At 48.4% G+C, this 10427-nt stretch overlaps 1 protein-coding gene across 1 annotated transcript in view; it reads right to left on the bottom strand.

Annotated features, from left to right (window-relative positions):
* Positions 1-176: 176 nt before the first annotated feature.
* Positions 177-10427, bottom strand: part of LOC103282229 (protein-arginine deiminase type-3) — a 55363-nt gene continuing 45112 nt past the window's right edge. The window contains exons 14-16 of the mRNA XM_062965709.1: positions 9429-9508; positions 3246-3374; positions 177-901 (exon numbers count right to left, since the gene is read on the bottom strand). Of these exons, the coding sequence (XP_062821779.1) occupies positions 668-901; positions 3246-3374; positions 9429-9508 (443 nt within the window). The 3' untranslated portion in view covers positions 177-667. The remainder of the gene's footprint in view (positions 902-3245; positions 3375-9428; positions 9509-10427) is intronic.

Consider the following 10427-nt stretch of genomic DNA (forward strand, 5'->3'; position numbering starts at 1 on the left):
AGTGGGCCTCCATAACTGACGTTAAGTGGGCCTCCATAATTGACGTTAGGTGGGCCTCCATAACTGACGTTAGGTGGGCCTCCATAACTGATGTTAAGTGGGCCTCCATAATTGACGTTAAGTGGGCCTCCATAATTGACGTTAGGTGGGCCTCCATAATTGACGTTAGGTGGGCCTCCATAACTGACGTCAGGTGGGACTCCATAACTGACGTCAGGTGGGCCTCCATAAATGACGTTAGGTGGGCCTCCATAACTGACGTCAGGTGGGCCTCCATAATTGATGTTAGGTGGGCCTCCATAATTGACGTTAGGTGGGCCTCCATAACTGACGTCAGGTGGGCCTCTATAACTGACGTCAGGTGGGCCTCTATGATTGATGTTAGGTGGGCCTTCATAACTGACTAAGTGGGCCTCTATAATTGGGTTTAGGTGGGCCTCCATAATTGATGTTGGGTGGGCCTCCATAAGTGACGTCAGGTGGACCTCCATAACTGATGTCTGGTGGGACTCCATAACTGATGTCAGGTGGGACTCCATAACTGGCATTAGGACCAAGGGAGCAAGAAAGGTGGGAGTCCAAAGCAGAGTCGCCTTCATGTGTCATTCCTTCGATTTGGGAAGTGCAAAAGGACGCATGCGGGCGACACGAGGCGGCCTTCTCCTCATCAAGGGCTGGCGTTCCACCACTTGAAGGTGAAGGCCTTGCGGCGGACGTTGGTGCCGCAGTGGACCTCCCCGTAGCGGAGGTGGTAGGGCTGGAAGTCGTCGATGAAGGTGCAGGACAGGCCCAGCGGTTCCAGGAGGCGGCGGACCTCCTCCTCAAGGCAGCACTGGTCGTGGAGGATCGGGCCAAAGGGCTTGGGGATGGCCAGGTGCTTCCCCAGCACCAGCATGTTCACCTGCAAACAGGAGGAACGGGTAGAGGACTATCGGTGCAAGGAAGGATCCAAAGCGGGCTGCTTTACTCAATCCTCTCCTATCTCATCTACCTTCCCACTTTGGCGATCACAGAGCTGGAAGGGCCATCCAACTCAATGGCATTCTGTCATGCAGGGATACAGAAAGCTCAACAGATGGCTGGATAGATAGATGAGTAGATGTAGATGGATGGATGGGTAGATAGGATGGATAGATACCTGGATAGATAGGTGGGTGGGTGGATGGAATGATGGATGGGTAGGTAGGGTGGATGGATGGATAGATACCTGGATAGATAAGTGGATGGGTAGGTAGGTAGGATGGATGGATGGATGGATGGATACCTGGATAGATAGGTGGATTGATGGATGGGTAGGTAGGTAGGATGGATGGATGGATAGATACCTGGATAGATAAGTGGATGGGTAGGTAGGTAGGTAGGATGGATGGGTGTATGGATACCTGGATAGATAGGTGGATTGATGGATGGGTAGGTAGGTAGGATGGATGGATAGATACCTGGATAGATAGGTGGATGGATGGATTGATGGATGGGTAGGTAGGTAGGATGGATAGATGGATGGATGGGTATATAGGATGGATAGATACCTGGATAGATAGGTAGGTAGGATGGATGAATAGATACCTGGATAGATAAGTGGATGGGTAGGTAGGATGGATGGATGGATGGATGGATGGATAGATACCTGGATAGATAAGTGGATGGATGGATTGATGGATAGGTAGGTAGGTAGGTAGGATGGATGGGTAGATAGATAGGTGGATGGAATGATGGTAGGTAGGTAGAATGGATAGATACCTGGATAGATAGGTGGGTGGATAGATATGTTGATAGATACGTAGATGGAGGGTTGGGTAGATAGGTAGGTAGGTAGGATAGATGATGGATGGGTGGATAGATGGTTAAATAGAAGGATAGACAGATAGGATATGTGACAAAGAGATTAATAAATAGGTAGATAGATCAGAGTTGGAAGAGCTGTCTAAACCAACCCCATTCTGTCATGGAGGGATAGATAAATAGGTAGGTAGGTAGGTAGGAAGGTAGGTGGATGGATGGATGGGTAGGTAGGTAGGTAGGTATGATAGATAATGGATGGATGGATAAATAGAAGGACAGACAGGTAGAAAGGATATTTGATGGACAGATGAATGAACAGTTGGAAGAGCCATCCAATCCAACCACATTATGTCATGCAGGGATACGTGAAGTCCTCCCAAGAGATGGCTATCCAACCTTGGCTTAAAACTTTCCAGAGAAAGAGACTACCTGACTCCAAGGCAGTGAATTCCACTGTTGAATGGATAAGTAGACTGGATGGATGGATAGATGGGTAGATGGCGAGGTAGGATGGATGGATGAGTAGGTAGGTAGATAGGATATATGATGGACAGATGAATGAAGAGGTAGATAGATCAGACTTGGAAGAGCCATCCAAACCAACCCCATTCTGTCATGCATGGATAGGTAGGTAGGTGGATGGTTAGGTAGGTGGATGGATGGATGGATAAATAGGATAGAAAGATAGATAGGATATATGATGGAGAGATGAATAAACAGGTTGATAGATCAAAGTTGGAAGAGCCACGCAGGGACAGATAATAGATAGGTAGGTGGGTGGATGGATCGATAGAAGGGTAAGTAGATGGATGGGTAGGTAGGTAGGTAAGTAGGTAGATAGGATAGATAATGGATGGATGGATAGATAGATAGATAGATAGATAGATAGATAGATAGATAGATAGATAGATAGATAGATAGATAGATAGATAGAGGGATAGAGGGATAAGATGGATAGACAGATAGGGTATATGCTGGATAGATGAATTAACAAGTAGATCACAGTTGGTAGAGCCATCCAACCCAATCTCGTTTTGTCATGCAAGGATGGATGGATAGATGGATGGATGGGTGGGGTGGATGGACAGACAGATAGATAAACAGATGAATAGGTCGGTAGATAGGATATATGATGGGTAAATGAATGAACAAGTTGATAGATCAGAGTTGGAAGAGCCATCCAATCCCACCCATTGTGTCATGCAGGTATTGATAGATGAATAAGTAAATAGATAGTAGTGATACATGAATCCCTCCCAACAGATGGCCATCTAGCCTCTGCTCTCCAGAGCAAGAGACTCCACTGGAGTAGGCTCAGGCCAAAGCAAGCTACTGCATCCTCTTGACCCCATTCTTATAGAATCACAGAGACCTCATGGACCATCCAGTCCAACCCCCTGCCATGTTCTTTCTGTCTCCATACACAAAACATGGGAGACCCAGCATGGTTGGAAGGGCCTTACCATGTCCGGGAAGAAAGCGACGGCTTTGGTGGCGTAGCTGGGACCAAAGAGCTGTGGGATGTCAATGATGTCTTCCTCCGTCAGCCCCAGCTCTTCCTTGAGGATGTCCCGGTTCCAGTCGATGCATTTCTGGAGGAGAGAAGGGACAAGACGCTATTGTAAACACCCTTTATGTCTCATAAGACCATAGGTAAGCAAAGAGACCTTCAAAGACCATCTAGATGATCTCATAAGACCATAGGTAAGCAAGGAGACCTCCAAAGACCATGTAGATGATCTCATAAGACCATAGGTAAGAAAAGTGACCCTCAAAGGCCATCTAGATGATCTCATAAGACCATAGGTAAGCAAAGAGACCTCCAAAGACCATCTAGATGATCTCATAAGACCATAGGTAAGCAAAGAGACTTCCAAAGACCATGTAGATGATCTCATAAGGCCATAGGTAAGCAAAGAGACCTCCAAAGACCATATAGATGATCTCATAGGACCATAGGTAAGCAAAGAGACCTTCAAAGACCATGTAGATGATCTCATAAGACTATAGGTAAGCAAAGAGACTTCCAAAGACCATCTAGATGATCTCATAAGACCATAGGTAAGCAAAGAGACCTCCAAAGACCATCTAGATGATCTCATAAGACCATAGGTAAGCAAAGAGACCTCCAAAGACCATCTAGATGATCTCATAAGGCCATAGGTAACCAAAGTGATCTCATAAGGCCATAGGTAAGCAAAGAGACCTCCAAAGACCATATAGATGATCTCATAGGACCATAGGTAAGCAAAGAGACCTTCAAAGACCATCTAGATGATCTCATAAGACTATAGGTAAGGAAAGAGACCTCCAAAGACCATCTAGATGCTCTCATTAGACCATAGATAAGCAAAGAGACCTCCAAAGACCATCTAGATGATCTCATAAGGCCATAGGTAAGCAAAGAGACCTCCAAAGACCATCTAGATGGTCTCATACGACCATAGGTAAGCAAAGAGACCTCCAAAGACCATGTAGATGATCTCATAAGACCATAGGTAAGCAAAGAGACCTCCAAAGACCATCTAGACCATCTCATAAGACCATAGGTAAGCAAAGAGACCTCCAAAGACCATCTAGATGGTCTCATACGACCATAGGTAAGCAAAGAGACCTCCAAAGACCATGTAGATGATCTCATAAGACCATAGGTAAGCAAAGAGACCTCCAAAGACCATCTAGATGATCTCATAAGGCCATAGGTAAGCAAAGAGACCTCCAAAGACCATCTAGATGGTCTCATACGACCATAGGTAAGCAAAGAGACCTCCAAAGACCATCTAGATGATCTCATAAGACCATAGGTAAGCAAAGAGACCTCCAAAGACCATCTAGATGATCTCATAAGACCATAGGTAAGCAAAGAGACCTCCAAAGACCATGTAGATGATCTCATAAGACCATAGGTAAGCAAAGAGACCTCCAAAGACCATCTAGATGGTCTCATAAGACCATAGGTAAGGAAAAGGACCCTCAAAGGCCATCTAGATGACCTCATAAGGCCATCAGAAAACCATAGTTAAGGAAAGGGACCCTCAAAGACCATCTAGATGGTTTCATAAAACCATAGGTAAGGAAAGGGACCCTCAAATGCCATCTAGATGGTCTCATAGGCTGTAGCTAAGCAAAGAGACCTTCATAATAATAATAATAATAATAAAACTTTATTTATACCCCGCCACCATCTCCCCAACGGGGACTCGGGGCGGCTTACATGGGGCCATGCCCAAGACAATACAATAAACCATAACATAATACAATTAAATAATACATTACATAAAATAAACAGTACAACATAAGATCAAAACAGCAATATAACAAGAGCGGGCCGCATGAACACTACATTTAAAAACTAGATTAAAAATTAAAACTCTGGGTGAGAAAGGGATCAGAATAAAACCTCGAGGGACGGGACATCAGATAGTGAACCAGTCTAGAGGATAAATATCGGGGGGGAGTAGCATAGAACATTTACTCTCCGAAAGCACACCGGAAGAGCCATGTTTTTAAATCTTTCCTGAAGGCTAAAAGGGTGGGGGCTTGCCTGATTTCAATGGGCAGCGAGTTCCACAAGCGAGGGGCCACCGCAGAGAAGGCCCTCTCCCTTGTTCCTACAAGGCGAGCCTGAGATATAGGTAGTGGCGACAGGAGGGCCTCCCCTGATGATCGGAGAGGTCGGGCAGGTTTATGGTAGGAGATACGGTCACGAAGGTAGGCGGGTCCCAAACCGTTTAGGGCTTTATAAATGATGGTCTGCACCTTGAATTGGGACCGGAAGATGAACGGCAGCCAGTGGAGCTCCTTAAACAGGGGAGTAGATCTCTCCCTGTAACTCGCCCCCGTTATTAGTCTGGCAAACGAACGTTGGACCAGCTGTAACTTCCGGGCCGTCTTCAAGGGAAGCCCCACGTAGAGCGCATTACAGTAGTCCAGTCTAGAGGTAACTAAGGCATGCACCACCGTGGTCAAGTCAGACTTCACGAGGTATGGTCGCAGTTGGCGCACAAGTTTGAGTTGTGCAAAAGCCCTCCCGGCCACCGCCGACACCTGCGCTTCAAGCGTCAGCGCTGAATCCAGGAGGACCCCCAAACTGCGGACCTGTGATTTCAGGGGGAGTGCAACCCCGTCCAGCACAGGTTGCCACCCAATACCCCGATCCGACGAGCGACTGACCAGGAGGGCCTCTGTCTTGTCAGGATTGATCCTCAGCTTGTTCCTCCTCATCCAGTCCGCCACAGCGGCCAGGCACTGGTTCAGCACCCGAGGGGCTTCCTTGGAGTCAGGTGGGAACGAGTAGTGGATTTGTGTGTCATCTGCGTAGAGATGGCAACACCCTCCAAAACTCCGGATGACCTCTCCCAGCGGTTTCATGTAGATGTTGAATAGCATGGGGGATAAAATAGACCCTTGCGGGACCCCACAGGTCAAAGGCCAGGGGTCTGAGTAGGTGTCCCCCAGCTTCACCATCTGGGAACGGCCCTCCAGGAAGGACTGGAGCCACTGCAAAACAGTGCCACCGAGTCCCATCCCGGAGAGCCTCCCCAGAAGGATACCATGGTCGATGGTATCGAAAGCCGCAGAGATGTCCAGGAGAACCAGCAGGGTCACACTCCCCCTGTCCAGCTCCCTGCGGAGGTCATCCACCAAGGCGACCAAGGCCGTCTCAGTGCTGTGCCCAGGCCTGAAGCCAGACTGCGAGCGGTCCAGAAAATCAGTGTCATCGAGGAACCCCTGGAGCTGCATGGCAACCACCCGCTCCAGAACCTTGCCCAAAAACGGGAGGTTGGAAATTGGTCTGTAGTTGTTACATACAGATGGGTCTAGCGAGGTCTTTTTTAGTAACGGTTTTACCACCGCTTGCTTAAAACAAGATGGAAATGACCCCTGACCCAGGGAGGCATTTATTATAGCCACAAACCAATCCAACAACCCCTCTTTGGCCTGCTTAACCAGCCAAGAGGGACAAGGATCCAGAGCACAAGTGGTCGCCCTCACAGACCCAAGAATCCCCTCCACGTCATCCGGAAGAACAAGCCGGAAAGAATCCCACAAAATCGGACAGACAGGTGCCTCGGTTACCTCCGCTGGAACTACAATTAAGCTGGAGTCCAACTCATGGCGTATCTGAGCAACTTTGCCTGCAAAGTGGTGCGCAAAATCGCTGCACCTAGTTGCCAAGTCATCAGGAAGCCCCTGGGTCTCAGGAGGCCGCAGGAGCTCCCCAACAACTCGGAACAACTCCGATGGCCTGTTGGCCGCAGACGCTATGCGGGCAGTCGTGAAAGCTTTCCTGGCTGCTCGCAGAGCCACGGAGTAAGCCTTAATAGCGGCTTTAGCCCGTGCTTGGTCAGACACATCCCGAGATTTCCTCCAGATGCACTCTAGTCCCCTCCTCGCACGCTTCATCACAGCCAGCTCCTCAGTGAACCAAGGAGTCGACATGACTCTACGCAGTGAAAGAGGACGTTCGGGAGCGATCGTGTCAAGTGCCCTTGTCAGCTCACTATTATAGCGATCAGCCAGGACATCGACAGGATCGCCAGTCTCCAGAACAGGAAGATCCCCAAGAGACCTCAGGAGTCCATCCGGATCCATCAGCCTCCTGGGGCGGACCATCTTAATGGGTCCACCACCCCTGCGGAGGTTAGAAGACACAGCGATACTTAAACAGATCAGATGATGGTCAGACCATGACAATGGAAGAATATTTTGCTCTTCCACTCTGACTGTCCCACCGTCCACAATGAAGACGAGGTCCAGCGTGTGTCCCGCCTGATGTGTGGGCCCAGATATAACTTGAGTCAGCCCCATGGTCGTCATGGCAACCATGAAATCCTGAGCTGCACCTGTCAAAGAGGTCTCGGCATGAATATTAAAGTCCCCCAAAACTATGAGTTGTTGGGAGACCAGGGCCGAACTGGAGACCACTTCTGCTAGCTCGGACAGAGAGACTGCTGGGTCGCGGGGTGGACGGTACACCAGCAGAATCCCCAAGCTGTCTCGGGCTCCCACCTTCAGGAAGACACACTCAAACCTCGAAGACTGCGGAACGGCGCATCTGATCAGGGCGATGGACTGCCGAGCAATCACCGCGACTCCTCCTCCCCGCCCCCCAGCCCTGGCCTGCTGATGCACCCCGAAACCTGGTGGGCACAGCTGAGTGAGATTCACACCACCCTGCTCGTCCAACCACGTCTCGGTGATGCATGCCAGATCCGCCCCCTCATCCAGGATCAAATCCTGGATAACAGCTGTTTTACCGTTGACGGATCTGGCGTTCAAAAGCAGGACCTTAAGGCTGGGAGGTCTGTCCTGAAGACTACCACACCTATTCCTCTCCAGGGTCGCAAAAACTCTGTTGCGCTTCTCCCTGGGTCGAAAGTGACCGTTCTTCCTTCTCCCCCAAACCACCTCAATGAGACCCTGCCCGTGGAAACCCTCTCCCCCCTGGAGAGATGACTGATTGAGGTTGCCCATTGAAGGGGATAGTCAGCTGTCCTGAGATAGAAAATCACCAGCAATACTTGGTTGTTTAAAGGAGGGGCCTATCTCCGCTGGTGTAGGAGGAAAGGAGTCATCTAACAGATCATCATCTAGCGTGGGAAGGGGGCTAGGCACTAATGATGTCTGAGAACGGGACTGAGAGGTAACATAGACATGGCCTAAACCTGGGGGATCTTGTCTACCAAGATTCCGCCTGATGTCCAGGGGGCGAATCAATGGGTCTACTAGTACCCTCCTGAGAGTAATGCCCCACTGTTGAAGTTTGGGCCTATACAAAAACAATTCCTCCATCAGTGTTCTGTCTTCCAATCCAATGAGAAGACAAATGGAGCGGTTCCAGGACTGATAGTCTCTACGAAGCCAGTCGATAGTCTTGATCTTCACTTTCGACCAGCTTAAAGATAGAATTTGTGAGAGAGATGTCCGGACCGCTCGCTTAGATGTCCATCTTCCTCTGTTCAATAGTGAGTCTTGCACTTCCACTGCCACCTTATTAGTTCGCAACAGATGTTGGGAATTGCAGTAAGTGTCCAGGGAGTGTCCAAACAGTTCTGGGGACAGCGTGTTGTTTGTCCTCTGAGAGACTCTATTAGTTTCCTTCCGGCCGTCCCTCCCCTGACTCTGACTCTCTTCCCCAGATAAAGACTCCACCCCATCCCTGGCCCCTTCCAAGCCTGACCTATTGCCTTCCTTCTGCTCCTCTAGCTTTTTTCTTCCCTGGCTTTCCAGAGCATTTAATTCCTCATTAATATTAATAAAGCTGGTTGGTACAGTTTGTATAATGTCTATAGGAGAAGGATTCTTCACCTTCAAAGACCATCTAGATAATCTCATAAGACCATAGGTAAGCAAAGAGACCCGAAGTCTAAAGTTTAGGACAGGGGCCAGATCAATGACCTTGGGGGGCCACATCCGGCCCACGGGTCTTAGTTTGGGGACCCCTGCTTTATGCCATTTATGCCAAGTTATGATATCTGCCTTAGACCAGAATTGCATGTATTTTTGGAGGGCCACCTTGTATAATTGTATCTCTCCAACCTTCCATAGAAAGTGGCTCGCAGGTCTCCATCCTGATCATGATGGATGGATGATCATGTGAAAGCCCAAGCCTTCTGGACCCAAATTTTGGGTGGGACGCTCACCTGGTAATACTCGTTGTTGTTCCTCAAGGATTTGTCAGCCAGGAGCTTCTTGATGGAGACTTTGTCCTTGTCCTTCACCCCTGTAAGAAAGGAGAGACGGGTTGAGGAATTGCCCATAGAGAGTGGGGAAGAATTGTAGGAGGTCGGGTTTTCCGACCTACTTTGGAGATCATATAGTGTGTTGGATCAGAAACAAAGATAAACAAATGGTAGATAACTACTATCGGTAAGTAGGTGAATGGATAGATGGATAGGTAGGTAGGATAGATGGTGGATGGATGGATAAATAGATGGATAGACAGGTAGATAAGATGTAAGATGGATAGATGGATGAACAGGTAGATAGATCATAATTGGAGGAGCCATCCAACCCAACCCCATTCTGTCATGCAGGGATACATGGAGCCCTCCCAAGAGATGGCCATCCAACTTCTGCTTAAAATTTTCCAGAGAAGGGGACTACCAAACTCCGAGGTAGTGAATTCCAATGTTGGATGGATGGTTAGATAGACGGGATGGATAGATAAGTAGATGGCGAGGTAGGTGGATGGATGGGTGGATGAGTAGGTAGGATGGATGGATGGATGAATAGAAGGATAGACAGGTAGGTAGATGGACAGATGGGTGAACTGGACAGATGAGTGGACTGGTAGATGGACTGGATGGATGGGTAGATGGTGAGGTAGGCAGGTAGATGGACGGATGGATGGATGAGTAGGTAGGTAGGATAGATGGATGAGTAGGTAAGATAAATGAATGGATGGATTGATAAATAAATAGAAGGATAGACAAGTAGATAGATAGACTGGATGGATGGATAGATGGGTAGATGATGAGGTAGGCAGGTAGGTGGATGGATGGATGAGTAGGTAGGTAGGATAGATGGATGAGTAGGTAAGATAAATGAATGGATGGATGGATAAATAAATAGAAGGATAGACAAGTAGATAGATAGACTGGATGGATAGATAGATAGATGGGTAGATGACGAAGTAGGCA

This window comes from Anolis carolinensis, unplaced genomic scaffold (assembly GCF_035594765.1).
Source record: "Anolis carolinensis isolate JA03-04 unplaced genomic scaffold, rAnoCar3.1.pri scaffold_15, whole genome shotgun sequence".
NCBI classification, from domain to species: Eukaryota; Metazoa; Chordata; class Lepidosauria; order Squamata; family Dactyloidae; genus Anolis; species Anolis carolinensis.